This window comes from Arachis ipaensis, chromosome B9 (assembly GCF_059453495.1).
Source record: "Arachis ipaensis isolate K30076 ecotype BB chromosome B9, ASM5945349v1, whole genome shotgun sequence".
In the NCBI taxonomy this organism is placed as follows: domain Eukaryota; kingdom Viridiplantae; phylum Streptophyta; class Magnoliopsida; order Fabales; family Fabaceae; genus Arachis; species Arachis ipaensis.
The window spans coordinates 35,534,254-35,552,510 of record NC_142444.1 but is presented as its reverse complement, the minus strand read 5'-3'; the positions used below and the strand labels follow the sequence as shown (position 1 = coordinate 35,552,510).

The 18,257-nt window shown below is 38.3% G+C and overlaps 1 protein-coding gene and 1 non-coding gene across 2 annotated transcripts; one reads left to right on the top strand and one right to left on the bottom strand.

Annotated features, from left to right (window-relative positions):
• The first annotated feature begins 13,251 nt into the window (after positions 1-13,251).
• Positions 13,252-13,355, top strand: LOC148544284 (small nucleolar RNA R71). Its single transcript, XR_015901575.1, has one exon. It is a non-coding gene; the product is annotated as a small nucleolar RNA R71 (small nucleolar RNA).
• A 2,436-nt stretch (positions 13,356-15,791) lies between these two features.
• LOC148544283 (uncharacterized) lies at positions 15,792-16,670 on the bottom strand. Its single transcript, XM_088498367.1, has 3 exons — positions 16,605-16,670; positions 16,040-16,378; positions 15,792-15,827 (listed from the first exon to the last, which is right to left on the bottom strand). Exons 1-3 carry the CDS (start codon positions 16,668-16,670, stop codon positions 15,792-15,794), a joined length of 441 nt encoding a protein of 146 aa, XP_088354493.1.
• Between the last annotated feature and the right edge of the window lie 1,587 nt (positions 16,671-18,257).

Sequence of the window (18,257 nt, the reverse complement as noted above, 5' to 3'; positions counted from 1 at the left end):
TTCCCTTCTCATTCTTCTTATCTTTTATTTTATTTTATTTATTTGCATACTTTCATTCATTGCATATTTTTATTTTTCTAAATTTATTATTTTACCATTGGTGTTCAAATGTTCTTATTCAACTGTTACATCTTTTCTGGTATTTTCTTGGTGCTTAATGACTTGTTTAATTCTGATTGAGTAATATTATTTAAATCAATGCCAATCTTTTATATCTGTATTACTTTTGCATTGACATGAATTTATATTATCTATCCTTCCCCACTCTCTTCCATTGTTGTACATTTTGTACCACTGGCATGCCATGGCTTCTATTGTTTTCTCACTTGGCCATACATATATCCTTACCTTTACCTTAGCCCCATTACAACCTTGAAAAGACCTCATGATGTTTGCATTGGTACATTAAATAATGTTGATTGGTTAGATGAAGAACAAGATTTAGAAAGCATGACTAGAGAAGAGTAGAGTGAATAACCCTATACACTTGAGAGATTAGAGTGATATACACTACCAGTGAGGGTTCAATGCTTGATTCTATGTTCCCTGCTTTCATGAGCTGTCTTCTTACAAGTTTACTTACTTTTTATTGTATAATTTGAATTAGTGGAATTTGATTTATGTTTGTCTTGAAGAACTTATTTACTTTTAACCAAGTAGGTAGAAACATTTTGCATTCATATACGTAGGTTGCATTTCATACATTTTACCATTCCTCTTCACTTTTATAGTTCTCTCGAGCTTAGCATGAGGACATGCTAATGTTTAAGTGTGGGGAGGTTGATAAACCACTATTTTATGGTTTATCTTGTGCTCAATTGAGTGGTTTTTATCTACTCTTTACCCACTTATTCATACTATTTGCATGGTTTTACATTTGCCTTCCTAATTATGTGCTTTAATTGAAAACATGTTTCTTTGGACTTATCTTTGATAATATTAATCCTCTCTTATTACCATTAGGTGCCTTGATATGTGTGTTAAGTGCTTTCAGAGATTACAGGGCAAGAATGTCTCAGAGGATGGAAAGAAAGCATGCAAAAGTGGAAGGAATACAAGAAGTTGAAGGAATTGCTAAGCTATCCAGCCTGACCTCTTCGCACTCAAATGGCTATAACTTTAGTTATAGAGGTCCAAATGATGCGGTTCTAGTTGTGTTGGAAAGCTAACATCCGGGGCTTCGATTTGATATATAATATGCTATAGTTTCCTTGACACTAGATGACGCGACCGCGTGCTCCATGCGGCCGCGTTGCAGTGACGAAAATCAACGTGTTTGAATTCACAACCAGCGAATTCTGGGCTGTTTCTGACCTAGTTTGCGGCCCAGAAAACACAGATTAGAGGCTATAAAGTGGGAGAATGCATCCATTCATGAAAAAGGCTTTCATATTCACAATTTTAGGAGTAGATATAGTTTTTAGAGGGAGAGGTTCTCTCCTCTCTCTTAGGATTAGGATTTAGGACTTCTCTTAGTTTTAGGAGTGACTCTCAATCCCAGGTTCAATGTTCTTTTATTTCTTTTCTCACTTTTGATTGTGACTCTTTATGATTGATTTTCTATTTTAATATATTTTTTGAGGTATTTCATACTTATGATTGCTCTCTTTAATTTATGTTACTGTTGCTTCCCATCTGAAGGCATTTTTATTCCAGTAAATTTACTTTTCCCCTTTTGGTTTTGGTTAAGAAATCAGTAACTCAGGAGTTATCCAATTCAACAGCATAATTGATAATTGTTATCTTGCCAATTGAATTGAACTTCAATAATCCCAATCTTTTCTTAAGAAATAAATAGGATTCGAAGATCAAACCAATTTGTCCTTTGACTTTCCTTTGCTTTAGTAAGGGTTAACAAAGTGGAATTAAGATTCAATTTTCATCATCATTGATAAGGATAATTAAGACTGGACTTCCAATTTCTTATACTTTGCCAAGAGTTTATTTTACAGTTATTTATTTATTTTACTTGCCATTTAAACTTCTTGTTCCTCATCTTCAAAACCCCAATTTACAATCTTCATAACCAATAATAAGAACACACCTCCCTGCAATTTCTTGAGAAGACAACCCGAGGTTTAATACTCGGTTATCAATTTTAAAGGGGTTTGTTACTTGTGACAACCAAAACGTTTGTACGAAGGGATTTTTGTTGGTTTAGAAACTATATCTACAACGCGACTGTTTTTATGAAATTCTTTACTGGCAAAAATCCTAACGTCACAGACATCCTGAAAGACAGAAAACCAGGATATAAAAAAATAGGAAAACAAATAGGCAAATACTCAAAAGAAACACAAAGTGGCAAAGTAGCAATAGAAGAGGAGATTGAGTTAAGCAAATTAGCATTAAGGATTGTACAAGAGTTAGAATACTGAGAAGAAAAATGTCACAATCCAAAATGTACTTCAGTTCAAGTTAATTAGAAAAAGTATCATCATGCCTTGGTTAGAATGTTAAAAGAAAATGAAAAACTAGAAGAAATGTTGTGAAAGGTTAGGGTTGGTTAGAAACGAAAAATAGTTTAGGAAGTTAAAATTAGTGAGTTAGTAAAAAGTGGGTAAAGTAAGTGGCATAATGATCATATTCCAAGTAACAGGCATTCACAAATAAAAGCTATAGGTAACTCATATCCAAACAAGGAAATTAAGTTGATGATGATTCAGATAGATATAGAAATAGCAAAAATTGGAATCTAAACATCAAAAATGCATATTAAGAACCAGGAAATCAAAAAGAATAAGAAAGCTTGCCCTGGCATTCGTGAATTGGTTTGGTAAAAGCATAGTTTAAATAGCCAAAACCATAACATGAATGAAAAAACAGTTTATAAAAATTTGGGCAGCATTCCGGCTGAAATTGGATTGTCCCGGAAAATAAACAGCAATCAAAATAGTTCATATGAATGAAAACAGATTGCAATTAAAGAATATGAACAAGAATGAACTTGAAGAACAGCATATGAACATTATTAACATATAGCAACAGCAGAATTGTGAAAATTATAAAACAAGAAACACGAACAGCGCAATTAAACAGGCCTAAATCCACTAACCACATCCTAGGCTACCTAACAACCTAAAATCCACTACAACATGCATAACTAACTAGCCTAAATATGAACATAAACAGAAAAATATGAATTAACTACGAATGGATAGAAGGGTGGCGTTCGTCGGAACCTGGTAGGCGAATTAAGGAGAGTGGGGCAGAGAGGTGGCTGGGGGATGGTGGCGGAGGCGGCGGTGGTTGCTGTTTGGAGGCACGGGTTTCGAGAAGGTCAATGGGGATAGGGAGAGAGAGAGGGAAGGAAGGGAAGGGGGGCTTGGGTGGCGGTGACGGCGGCGCGGTGGGGTGATGATCGCGGAGGGGGGCAGTGGCGGTGGAGGGAGGAAGGAGAAGCAAGAAGAAAAAAGAAGGGGAAGGAGGAAGGGGGGTGGGTGGCGGCGGGGTCTGGGTGGTCGGCGGGGTGGCGGTCGTTCGGTGATGGTGGCTGGGTGGTGGTGGTGTGATCGGAGAAGAAGAGAGGGAGGAGAGGGGTTTGGGGGGGCGCGAATAGTAGGGTTCGCGTGACTGGGGGGGTTATAAATTTGAATCCACGCGATCGCGTGGGGCACGCGGTCGCGTGGCTGGAGTGAAATGGGAGTTGACGCGATCGCGTGAGTGGCGCGATCGCATGGGATAGCTAAAAGAGTGAATGACGCGATCGCCTGGGGCATGCATCGCGTCGCTAGAAATTGTTCTAAACGCATGAATCCAGCGTCGTTTCAGCGCAACTCTCTGTCTCCTTTTGGGGTGTTGTGCAATCCATGCGACGCGATCGCGTCGCTCACGCTGTCGCGTGGGATTGATGTTGTGCAAGTGACGCGATCGCGTCAGGGACGCGATTGCGTGGGTCGTTTGTGCGAAATGCACAATGGCCGCACGATTCCAGCCTAACTTTCCGGACGTTGGATCTTTACGCCGATCTCCAGATCACGCGGCCGCGTGAATGACGCGGTCGCGTGGGAAGTATTTTTCGCAACTTGACGCGATCGCATGAATGATGCGGTCGCGTCGCACACCCTCTTTTTTTTTCTTTTTTTTTGTGCAAAATGCAGAATTCAATGCTAATATCAATGTTATGCATGATTCCAGGTTCAATGAAGTAAAATAAAATAAAACTCAAAAATAAACAAAACGGAATAAAATTAAAATTGAAAAAAAAGAACGATCATACCATGGTGGGTTGTCTCCCACCTAGCACTTTTAGTTAAAGTCCTTAAGTTGGACATTGGATGAGCTTTCTGTTATGGTGGCTTGTGCTTAAATTCATCCAGAAATCTCCACCAATGCTTGGAATGCCAATAGCCTCCGGGGTTCCAAACTAGGCATGTAAAGCTTCTGAGCAGCTTCAAATAGATTCTCAGGCTCCCGGGGTGACGAGTTTTAGAATAGATTCCAAGATCCCAAACTTGGCTTTTAAATCCGCCTTCGTCTTGATCTATATTTTTCCATCCGGGCGGTTTAGAAATTAGATTCTCACCAGAATAACCAAACGTTTTCCGAGATCCATTTGATAGATCATGATGCCAATCCGCACACTTCGAGTCGAAACGTGGAACCTTATTGAACCTTATGCACCAGCTCTGAGTACGAGCCATTTCCCTTTTACTCTTAAAGCCGCAGAGAGCTCTAAGCTGGCCATCTGTTTCAAGCAAACCATATTCAAGTGGAAAAATAAAGCTAAAGGTTAAGGATTGTACCCACTTGAAGCTTGTATTGGGTGGTAATGGCCTTGGGATAGGTGGTTCCAGTGGTTCTGTGAGTTTTACTCCCTTGTGCTCTTCTGTGAAATTCTTCACTTCTTTGCAAGATTCTTCAAATGTATCCATGTCCTGATCAAAGCCTTCTATGTCTTCCTCATCACTCAAGTCATAAACGGGAGGTTGGAAAAAATCCACCTCTGTATCATCTTCGTACTCGCTTGGGGAAGATTCTTCGATCTCAGAGAATTCACTCGCGAATGCAAGTTCATTACTAGAAGAACTGGACTTGTGACTATCATCATCAAGAGAATTTGCTTCTTGGGTCATTCCATCTAGTTCTTCATAAGAGACTTGCTTTGGGGGTTGTACACTATCCTCTTTAGCATCAATTGTAACGGCCTTGACAGAATTCTCCACAACTCTGGGTTCCCATGGAAGTTCAGCGTCTCCTAAGTCTTCAACCAACTCTTCTTCTTGTATAATGACAGCTTCCTCTGCTTGTTCTAGTACGAAGTCATGCTCTGTCTTGTCCACTGGAGTTTCTAATATCTCCTTCATGCTACGCTTTTCATTAGATTGCCCACATGGGGCTCTGGGAGGCCTTTGAATGTTCGAACGTCTAGAAGATAATTGACTTATTGCTTGCTCCAGTTGATGAAGGGTTGTTTGAAGTTGATCTACTGTTCCCTTGAGGCGAACTTCTGATTCTCGGAGTGATGGATTTGGACGTGGTACATTGGGAAGTGGTGGTGTTTGGGAGTAATTGGATTGGAATCGGGGTAAATGAGGATTATATGGTGGCGAATGGTGAAAAGGAGCTTGTGAGTGTGGTGGTTCAAGGTTGTGTTGAGAGGATGGCCTATAAGCATAGGGTGGGGCTTGTTGGTAACTACGAGGTTGTCCACCATATCCATTGCCTTGGTATGCATTGTAGAATGGTCTTTGTCCATGATATCTTGGAAGGTGTTGCTGCCAAAAGGGTTGATCAGATCCTCTTGGCTCCATCCATCTTTGATTGCTCTGACCTTGATACATGTTCCTGTTATAACTTTCATTCCTTTCAAAAATATTAGAACCAAACTCAAAGCGAGAGGGGTGAGAATTCATAGTAGCTAATGAATATAAAAGAAGAAAATAAAAACAAATAAACACGTAAAAGAAAAATATTTACAATAACCAATAATAAGGCACACGATTGCAATTCCCCGGCAACGGCGCCATTTTGATGAGAGAAATTTTGCGTGGTCTAGAAATTTGCAAATAAATTCTCGTTGCAAGTATAGTTTCTAAACCAACAAAAGTCCTTTCATACAAACGTTTTGGTTGTCACAAGTAACAAACCCCTAAATAAATTGATAACCGAAGTATTCAAACCTCGGGTCGTCTTCTCAAGGAACTGCAGGGAAGTATGTACTTATTATTGGCTATGGAGGTTGTAAATTGAGGTTTTGAGAATGAGGAGCGAATGGTTTAATTAGCAATTAAAGTAAATGAAGAACAAGTAATTTAAATGGCAAGTGAAATAAATAGATGACTGTAAATAAACTTTTGGCAAGGTATGAGAAATTAGAGGTCCTATCCTAGCTATCCTTATCAATGATGATGAAAATTGAATCTTAATTCCACTTTGTTAACCTTTACTAAGGCAAAGGAAGGTCAAGGGATTAATTGGTTTGATCTTCGGATCCTATTTATTTCCTAAGAAAAGATTGGGATTATTGAAGTTCAATTTAATTAACAAAGATAACAATTATCAATCATGTTTGAGTTTGATAACTCTTGAGTTACTGATTTCTTAACCAAGACCAAAAGGAGAAAAGTAAATCTATTGGAATAAAAATGTCTTCAGATGGTAATAACAATAATGTAAATAAAAGAAAGCAATAATAAACTGAAATACCTCAAATAACATTAATTCAAAAGAGTAATCTGTAATATGGAAGAATTCATAAATTAAATTACAAAAGTAAATAAAAGGGAATATTGAACCTGATAAAGAGATAATCCTGAAAGCGAATAAAATTCTAATTCTAAATCCTAATCCTAAAGAGAGAGGAGAGAATCTCCCTCTCAAAACTAAATCTAAATCATGGAAAACTAACTAATTGGAGACTCTCCTTGAATGGATGCATTCCCCCACTTCATAACCTCTGGTCTATGCCTTCTGGACTTGGATTTGGGCCAAAAAGGGCTTCAGAATTCGCTATGAGCATTTTCTGCAATTTCTGGTGCGTGGCCTCTGTCACGCGTCCACGTGGGTCACGCGGTCGCGTCATTCGGAGTTTTCCTTGTCACGCGGTCGCGTCAGTCATGCGGCCGCGTCAATGCCTTTTCGCGCTGGCATGCGGCCGCGTCGCCCATGCGATCGCGTGGCTGCCAGTTTCTTCAAAAACTCTATTTTATGCTTTCCTTCCATTTTTGTATGTTTCCTTTCCATCCTTTAAGTCATTCCTGCCTTAGAAGATCTGAAACTACTCAACACACGAATCACGACATCGAATGGAAATAAAAGGTAATCAAAATAATTATTTTTAAGCATAAGAAACATGTTTTTCACATACATCACATAATAAGGAAGAGAAAGTAAAACCATGCAATTAATATGAATAAGTGGGTGAAGGATTGAATAAATCACTCAGATTAAGCACAAAATATATCATAAAATATGGGTTTTTCAGAGGGCCTTGATCACTCACGATTGCTCGTGGTGATCCAAAGCGACAGATAATATGATTTCTAACAAAGGAAACTACAGTGTTAGCATCATTAGTCTGGGTAGGAATCACTTCCACTCATTTAGAAACATAATCTACAGCTAACAGTATATAAAGGTAACCACTAGAGTTTGGAAATGGACCCATGAAGTCAATGCCCCAATGGTGCACGAAATCACGATCGTTCATTCCTTGGTAACGGCGCTAAAAACTTAATACGCACGTTCATAATCTTAATTCTTTGTCACAACTTCGCACAACTAACCAGCAAGTGCACTGGGTCGTCCAAGTAATAAACCTTATGTGAGTAAGGGTCGATCCCACGGAGATTGTCGGCTTGAAGCAATCTATGGTCACCTTGTAAATCTCAGTCAGGCGGATTCAAATGGTTATAGAGTTTTAATAATTAAAAGATAAATAAAACGTAAAATAAAGATAGAGATACTTATGTAATTCATTGGTGAGAATTTCAGATAAGCGTATAGAGATGCTTAGCTCCTTCTGAATCTCCGCTTTCCTACTGCCTTCATCCAATCCTTCATACTCCTTTCCATGGCAAGCTGTATGTTGGGCATCACCGTTGTCAATGGCTACATCCCGTCCTCTCAGTGAAAATGGTCCAAAATGCGCTGTCACCGCACGGCTAATCATCTGTCGGTTCTCGATCATGCTGGAATAGGATTCAGTAATCCTTTTGCGTCTGTCACTACGCCCAGCACTCACGAGTTTGAAGCTCGTCACAGCCATCCCTTCCCAGATCCTACTCGGAATACCATAGACAAGGTTTAGACTTTTCGGATCTCAAGAATGGCCACCGATAATGCTAGCCTATACCACGAAGACTCTGATCGTAAATCAGAAGGCTAAGAAATACACATTCAAGCTTGTTTACATGTAGAACGGAAGTGTTTGTCAGGCACACGTTCATAAGTGAGAATGATGATGAGCATCACATAATCATCACATTCATCATGTTCTTGTGTGCGAATGAATATCTTAGAGAAGAAATAGGCTTGAATTGAATAGAAAAACAGTAGTACTTTGCATTAATTCATGAGGAACAATAGAGCTCCACACCTTAATCTATGGTGTGTAGAAACTCTACCGTTGAAAATACATAAGTGATAATGGTCCAGGCATGGCCGAATGGCCAGCCTCCATAAAGGTCTAAGATAGCATAAAACTGATCAAAGATTCTCAGATACAATAGTAAAAAGTCCTATTTATACTAAACTAGTTACTAGGGTTTAAAGAAATGAGTAAATGATGCAGAAATCCACTTCCGAGGCCCACTTGGTGTGTGCTTGGGTTGAGCATTGAAGCTTTCACGTGTAGAAGTCTTCCTTGGAGTTGAACGCTAGTTTGTAACTTGTTTTTGGCGTTTAACTCTGCTTTGCAACTTGTTTCTGGCGTTTAACGCCAGAATAGGGCAGAAAGCTGGCGTTGAACGCCAACTTGCGTTGTCTAAACTCGGGAAAAGTATGGACTATTATATATTGCTGGAAAGCCCTGGATGTCTACTTTCTAACGCAATTGAGAGCGCGCCATTTGAACTTCTGTAGCTCCAGAAAATCCACTTTGAGTACAGGGAGGTCAGAATCCAACAACATCTGCAGTTCTTCTTCAGCCTCTGAATCAGATTTTTGCTCAAGTCCCTCAATTTCAGCCAGAAAATACCTGAAATCATAGAAAAATATAGAAACTCATAGTAAAGTCTAGAAATGTGATTTTTATTTAAAAACTAATAAAAATATATTAAAAACTAACTAAATCATACTAAAAACTATATAAAAACAATGCCAAAAAGCGTATAAATTATCCACTCATCACCCAAACATCAAAAATTTCACAGAAAAGCATAATATGTTGAGGCATCTCATCTCTCTTGAATATATTACCAAAGCTTTGGCATGGGGAACAAGATTTACAAAAAACAGCAGCATCTTTAAAAAGAGTAGGCCACCAGAATCCACAGTCTAAAATTTTTCTAGCTGTTCTTTCAGGGCCAAAATGTCCTCCACTCTCAGAAGAGTGGCAGGCCTCTAAAATGGACTGGAATTCTGATTGGGGCACACACCTTCTAATTACCTGGTCAGCACCACACCTCAATAAGTATGGGTCATCCCATATATAATATTTAGACTCGCTTTTTAGCTTGTTCCTTTGATGTTTAGTAAAATTAGGAGGGAAAGTATGGCTAACTAGATAATTAGCTATAGATGCATACCAAGGAACTACTTCAGATACTGCATGCAAGCTATCAAATGGAAAAGCATCATTGATAGGAGTGGAGTCATCCTTAATGTGCTCAAGGCGACTCAAGTGGTCTGCCACTAAATTCTGGTTACCACTCCTATCCTTAATTTCTAAATCAAATTCTTGCAGTAGCAGTATCCAGCGTATTAGCCTTGGTTTGGACTCCTTTTTAGCTAATAAATACTTTAGAGCTGCATAGTCTGAGTACACTACTACCTTAGTACCAAGTAAATAGGCTCAGAATTTATCCAGAGCAAAAATAATAGCAAGAAGCTCTTTTTCAGTAGTAGTGTAATTAGACTGAGCAGCATCTAAGGTCTTAGATGCATAAGCAATTACGAAAGGATCCTTACCTTCGTGCTGAGCCAACGCCACTCCTACTGAATAGTTGGATGCATCACACATAATCTCAAATGGCTAGCTCCAGTATGGTCCTCTCACAATCGGAGCTTGAGTCAGGGCGAATTTCAGCTTATCAAATGCTTGCATGCAATCCTCACTGAACTCGAACTCAATATCTTTCTGCAGCAGTTTGGATAAAGGCAATGCTACCTTACTGAAGTCCTTAATGAATCTCCTATAGAAACCTGCATGGCCAAGGAACGAGCAGACTTCCCTCACGGGGGAGGGGTAAGGTAAACTAGAAATGACATCTACCTTTGCTGGATCTACAGAAATACCAGTATTGGAGACAACATGTCCTAGAACAATCCCTTGTTTTACCATAAAGTGACATTTTTCAAAATTCAATACAAGGTTTGAACTAACACACCTGTCTAATACTCTAGCTAAACTATCCAAGAAAAGGTTAAATGAATCACCATATACGCTAAAATCATCCATGAAAACTTCCATACAGTTCTCAATAAGATCTGAAAAGATACTCATCATGCATCTTTGGAAAGTAGTCGGTGCATTACATAAGCCAAAAGGCATCCTTTTATATGAAGATGTTCCAAAGGGACATGTAAAAGTAGTCTTCTCCTGATCTTCAGGAGCTATATGAATTTGAAAATAGCCTGTATAACTATCTAAAAAGCAGTAATGGGATTTACCTGATAGGCGATCGAGCATCTGATCAATAAATGGCAAGGGGTAATGATCCTTGCGAGTAGCTTGGTTGAGACACCTATAATCAATGCAAACTCTCCATGAATTCTGCACCCTAGTTGTCAGGAGTTCTCCATGCTCATTCTTCACTGTTGTGACTCCAGACTTCTTGGGCACCACTTGCACTGAACTGACCCATTCACTGTCTGAGATGGGGTAAATGATATCTGCTTCAAGTAGCCTGGTCACTTCTTTCTTGACAACTTCTAAGATGGTGGGATTCAATCTTCTTTGGGGTTGACGGATAGGCTTTGATCCCTCTTCTAAGAATATCCTATGCTCACAAACCTGAGGGCTGATGCCTACTATATCCGCCAAGCTCCACCCAATTGCTTTCTTATGTTTTCTCAGCACACTAAGCAGCTGCTCTTCCTGTTGGGAAGTGAGTTCCCTTGCAATGATAACTGGGAACATCTGATTATCCTCAAGGTAAGCATACTTGAGGTAGGGAGGAAGGAGCTTCAATTCTAATTTCTACTCATGGCTAGGCTCTGGATCATCTGGAGCTAGTGATAATGGCAAAGTGTCCTCATTATGTTCAGAGGGTGTCCCCAAACTTGGACCTTGCTCCATGTGCTTTTCTTCTACTTCTTCTTGGTGAACTTCAGCTACAGTTTCATCAATGATGTCACACTGGAAGATAGAATGATCTTCCAGAGGGTGCTTCATAGCTTCATTTAAACTAAAACTCACTACTCTACCATCTATCTCAAAGGAGTAAGTTCCTAAGAATGCATCCAGCTTGAACTTCGAAGTCTTCAGGAATGGTCTTCCAAGAAGGATTGATGATGGTCTTCCTGAATCATTAGGGGGCATTTCCAAGATATAGAAGTCAATGGAAAATGTGAGCCCCTTAATGCTCACTAATACATCTTCAGCAATTCCAACTACTGTAATAATACTTTTATCTGCTAACACAAAACAAGATGCCGACCTTTTTAAGGGAGGGAGACTCAAAGCATCATATATAGACAATGGCATTATACTAATACACGCTCCTAAATCACACATGCAGTCAGAAAATATTACACCCCCAATGGTACAATTAACCATGCATAGACCTGGATCACTACATTTTTCAGGTATACCTCTCATTAAAGCAGATATAGAACTACCTAAAGGAATAGTTTCTAATTCATTAATTTTATCTTTATGTATGCATAAATCTTTCAGAAACTTTGCATATTTAGGTACCTACTAAATAACATCAAAAAGGAGAACAGTTACCTCAACCTTTTTGAAAATTTCTACCATTTTGGGATCAAGTTCCATCTGCTTTCTGGACTTCCGTGCAAGGTGTGGAAATGGAATAGGAATGGCGCCACTTGCAGCCTCTGCATCCTTTGGTACTCCATTCCTTGGCTGAGCTACTTCTTCTTCACCCTTGTCTTGTACTTCCTCTTTCTCTTCAGCATCTTCCACTTCAACCAAGTCCTCTACTGGGGCATGTTCTTGTGGGCTTGGCTCCTCTTGGTTCCTCTCTTGCAGTGTGGTTTCGAACCTCAAAGTAATGGCATTGATGCCACCCTTGGGGTTAGGTAAGGGTTGAGAAGGAATTCCACTGGAGCTTGAAGGTTGGTTGGTGGAAGCATGTAATGAATCTATCTGGGAGACGAGAGCTTGTAAAGTGTCATTCAGACCATTTAAAGTAGAGTTCAGTGTAGTCTACATGTCTTGTTGTCCTTGTGCAAGAGAACGAAGCATCTCGTCATTTGATGAGGAAGGAGGATAAGTGATCTGAGGGACCTATTGTTGGTTGTGTTGGGGTCCTTGTGACTGTCTTAGGTGAGGTGCTCTGTAAGGCTGGTTCTGATTCTGCTGTCTGTTGTTGTTATTCCACCTTTGATTTTTATTGTTGTCTCTGCCTCCTCTATTATAGTTGTCCCTCTAGCCATGGTTGGAATTATCTCTCTAACCCTTGTTGGAGTTGTCCTGCCACCCTTGGTTATAGTTCCCATCTTGGTTGTAGCTGCCGCCTTGTTGATTGTATCCTTGATTCGGGCGGTCATAGAAGTTATGAGTGGCTGCCATAGTGTTGTCTTCTTGTTGGAGCTACGGGCACTCATCAGTATAATGACTATAATCAGCACAGATTTTGCATACTCTTTGGGAAACTAACTGTTGGCTTTGTTGTGGTGGGGGAGGCTGCTGTCTGCATCTGCTTCAGTAGGTTGGTCATTTCACACATACTCTATGTAAGAGCAGTAGTCTCACTGCTAGAGAAAACCTCTGCAACACCCTTTGAGTGGCTGCTCCTGTGCCTGTGATTCCTAGTGAACTCAGCTAAGTCGCTGATCAGTTGCCATGCTTCATCTGCGGTCTTGTACTTTTTCAGAGAACCATTACTGGCACCATCTAATGTAGTTTTATCCCGAGGCTTCATGCCTTGAGTGAAGTAGCTGATCAACACTAGCCTATCAATCATGTGATGGGGGCATGCGTCTAGAAGGTTCTTAAAGCGCTCCCAGTACTCATAGAGAGTCTCTGATTCACCCTGAACAATGCAGGAGATCTCTTTCCTCAATCTATCTGTAACTTCAGCTGTAAAGTATTTTTCCAAGAATTCTCTTCTGAGCGTATCCCAGTTGGTAACAGTTGCTTCAGGTTGGGAGTAGTACCACTCCCTTGCCTTTCCCTCAAGAGAAAATGGGAAGGCGGTTAACAGAATAGAAGTTTCATTTGCACCATGACGCCTAATAGTAGAACAGGCTATCTGGAAATCCCTTAGGTGCTTGATAGGCTCCTGAGCAGGTAAGCCATGAAACTTGGGCATCAAGTTAATTAGTGTAGTCTTCAATTCAAAATCTTCAGCCAGATTTGGATGACGCACTTGATACGGTTACAGTGTAAAATCTGGGGCTCCAGCTTCCTAGAGAGTAATCCTCCTAGGTGCTGCCATTCTATCTGCACGTGAATCAACTGAATCAGTAGTAAAGGAGCTTGCTTCGCTCTCAGATGGCGGTTCAGATTTGCCCTCATATGAGACTGGTGAATCGATAACAATCACTTCACCACTCTCAGAGGCTAACCGACACCGAGCTCGCCTAATACGTGAAATAGTTCTTTCAATTTCAGGATCAAATGCGGCTAAGCTCGGATCAGGCAACGAACGCGTCATTCAATGAGAGAAACGTATGGCTCATGGTATTAAAATAAAATAAAATATGCAAATAAAAATAAAAATATGTACACTAATTAATAATTTAGCACGCTATTGCAACTTCCCGGCAACGGTGCCAAAAATTGGTGCGTGGCAGAAATTAGGCCAATTAAGAAGTTAATATAAAAACAGCATTGTGAGTATAGTTCTTAACCAGCTAAAATTCACCTCATCAATTTAGAAAGGTTGTCACAAAAGTTTAAAATAAAAATACTGGGAGTATGAGTCCCAGGTCGTCTCCCAACGAGTTGCCGAAAAGGGTGCTAATTTATTAATCAGGAGTTTCCGAGAGATTTGGAGAGTTGAGTGACAGAAAATAAACAATTGTAAATAAGTGCAATGAAAATTAAAAGGAATTTATATTATCCAAAATAAAAAGCCTTGACTGAGGGAATGATTAATTGGAAGTTCTATCCTTGTTGGAATTTTCTCAAGTGTAGTATAAAGAGGTTGTTATTTTCACTTAGTTAACCCTTACTAAATAAAGGAAAGTTAAGTGATTGAGCTAACTCTTATTCGAAAATCCTAGTCCTCTCCCTTGGGAAGGTCTAGCATTAGTAAATACAGAATTAGCCAACAACTTCCAATTTAACTAATCACTTGAGCATTCCAACTCAAGTGTCTCCTCTTAATTAACCCCCATGTCAAGTTGGGAGTCTACTCTATTGACATGGATACCATCTTCGTTATTGGGAGTTTGGAATAAAAAAGAGACATGATAATTTAAATAAAATAGGAATTCAAAATTAATTAAAAGTAAAAGTAAATCTTTGCATTAACAATCCATGAAAATAATCCAATTGTAACTCTAAACAAGAATTAAGAATATGGAATAATAAAAGAGTAAGAAAACAAACACTACAACAAACAAGGCTTTTCGCAACGGTCCAAAACCGTTGCTGTATATTGAAAAACCGTTCCCTAAACTTTAGGCAACGCTTTGGCAATGGTTTTTGACCTAAGGCAACGGTAACCAAAAAACCGTTGCCAAAGTCACTGGTATAGGCAACGATTTTGAACACAAATTTTAAACAACGGTTTCAAACCGTTACTCGAGAAGCAACGGTTTAAAACCGTACCTGGATTGGCAACGGTTTTAAACTGTTGTAGTTTTGTTATCCACAACAGCAACGGTTTTAAAGCATTACCGTTGGTGTCATTTTTTGGTAACGGTTTTTGTACTGTTGCCACTTTATAGTTGTCTAACACAACGGTTTAAAACCGTTACCATTGGTGTTTTTTGGCAACGGTTTTAAAATCATTGCCATTTTATAGTCATCTAAGACAACGGTTTAAAAGCGTTACCATTAGTTATTTTGGCAACGGTTTTAAAACCATTGCCATTTTATAGTCATCTAAGACAACGGTATTAAAGCGTTACCGTTGGTGTTATTTTTTGGCAACGATTTTAATACCGTTGTCCTTTGTAACTTTTGACAACGGTTTTTTGTTGTAATATATAATTCTTTATTTACAATAGTAGTTTTCTCGTGAATAAAATTAATTTTATTTTTTTAATTATTTAGAGTCAATTAATAATCTAAACTATTTGAATAAAATCACTAAAGAAAAATAATTGAACATTTTTCATCAAATTTGACTTACAAAGATTGTTGTAAAATCCGAAATCACATTCAAAATACCACAATACTATCATGACAACCTCGAACTATATCATCTAATGTTGCAAAAAATATAACAAAGAAGAGTTGAAATAGCTAAGTAGCAAATATATATATCATCATGTCCGATCCACAAGTTCATGACTTTTACTCTATAACACTTGCTCTTAAAAATTTGACCTTAATCAAGTTCGATTTCCCCTTCAACATAGTTTTCCTGTAAAAAAAAAAAGAAAAAAAAAACAAATATAAAACTACACACTTTTAATACTAATAATGTCTACTAAAAATATTTGAGAGAGAGAGGAGAAACATATATATCATAACATTCTTCTATTAAGATACACAAAACAATTGAATCAACATCAACATAATCAACCATTATTTAAGATATGATAACAATATAGAAACTTTAACAATAAATAATACCTCCTCATGTGCATCATTGTTCGGATTGCCTAAAGTGCTTCCTAGTTGAGCAGCTAACATCTCAAGGTCCACTCCTGAACTTTTTTGTTGCAACATCATCTTAACAAGCGATTTTAGTTCATCTACTTCTTTTTGCATCACATCTTTACCCTCTAATGATGCTTTCTCAACTGCATGTTGCTGCTTAAGGGCGGTAATTTCTTCATTTTTCTTCAACAAAGTTGGTGTGGTAACTCTTCCATGACATCGCACTCTCCCTGCCTTCTCTTTCCCAAATATGGATTGAAAAGCTCTAATTGCTGATTCTTTAGACTTTTTATTCTCAGCTTGCAGATGTGCCTATATTAATGTGAAGAAAAATAATAATAACAAAAAAGAGTAACTACACACTTGGACTCAAAACATATATCATTTGACAACATCAAATCAAATAATAGCAATTAAGAATAGTATCAGCATTGTTTAACTCAATTGCAAGCATAAAGATAACCACAAATGATGGACACATTACCAAGACACAAGAAATCCATAACCTAGTTTAATCAAATTAACTCACAATACTTACAATAACATCCAAAGTGTCTTCATTCAATGATTTTCCCTTTGTGCTTTGGCGAGTCTCAACAAACATTTTTGCTTGAGTAGGTGGTTCATTATTTTCCTTAGAAGCAGCCTATAAGTCCAGTTCAACAAGCATTTATATAAAGTTAAAAATGCACGTAGTCTTGCACCCCACATACACATACAAATGCACAAAGAATAAAAAATTGTACCAATCTTGCACGTATTCTTGCAAAATTTATTGGACATTTCGATGGCTAAATTTCTGTTGTGTCCTATTTTTCTTATTCTGCGCAGACATTTTCTACATAGCAAGAGACAAGTATTATCAAAAAATTATCATATTTCACTCATAAATGTATATAACTCATAATTGCATAAGCAGACTACAATAAGTTGCACATGTCTTACCTTAACTTTCTCAGTTCTCCAATAAGCAATCAACTTGCGAAAATGACTCTCAGGTATGATTTTAGGACGATTTTTCAGCATTTCATTAACACTTTTGTATGGCAGAAAATGATTTTGCTTGATTGTGGTCTTATACCGTCTCCAGTTGTCATTGATACGAGCAAGGACTATCCTCTTTCCTTTAGTTGGAATAATGAACTTAGCCTATAAAACACAAATATTATTTGCTAGTAAGAATAAAATACATGTGTACATTTCCAAATAGTTTTTAAAAGAGACAATAATAATATTCTCACTTGAACATATTCCCAAATGGCTTCTTTATCTTTAATCCCCTTTCAATTTGTGTAAATTAATGGACAAAAATCTGAATTCCTTGCCACTGTGCCCAAAAATTTGCTCAAGTTATTTACAGCTTCATCAATAGGACCAATTGCCTCTCCTTCAATATCTAGAGTAATTTCTTCTCTATCTTCCAACTGTCTTGCATGAATCTTCAAGCATTGTGTAGGACCTCGTGTTTTCTTCACTGTTGTCTCTATACAAAGAGCTTAGAATAAGGCCATCAGCATCATTGCTCAATCAAAACAAAGCATGAAATCAGCCATTAACAAGGATAAAGCAGCACTAAACAGCAAAATAAACCCATATAAACTCACTAAAACCAAATCAGCACTTATAAAACAGCTCAGAATAAGGCCATCAGCATCATTGCTCAATCAAAACAAGGCATGAAATCAGCCATTAACAAGGATAAAGCAGCACTAAACAGCAAAATCAACCCATATAAACTCACTAAAACCAAATTGGCACTTATAAAATAACTCAGAATAAGGCCATCATCATCATTGCTCAATCAAAACAAGGTATGAAATCAGCCATTAACAAGGATAGAGCAGCACTAAACAGCAAAATCAACCCATATAAACTCACTAAAACCAAATCAGCACTTATAAAACAGCTCAGAATAAGGCCATCTTCATCATTGCTCAATCAAAACAAGGCATGAAATCAGCCATTAACGAGGATAAAGCAGCACTAAACAGCAAAATCAACCCATATAAACTCACTAAAACCAAATCAGCACTAATAAAACAGCTCAGAATAAGGCCATCAGCATCATTGCTCTATCAAAACAAGGCATGAAATCAGCCATTAACAAGGATAAAGCAGTACTAAACAGCAAAATCAACCCATATAAACTCACTAAAACCAAATCAGCACTTATAAAATAGCTCAGAATAAG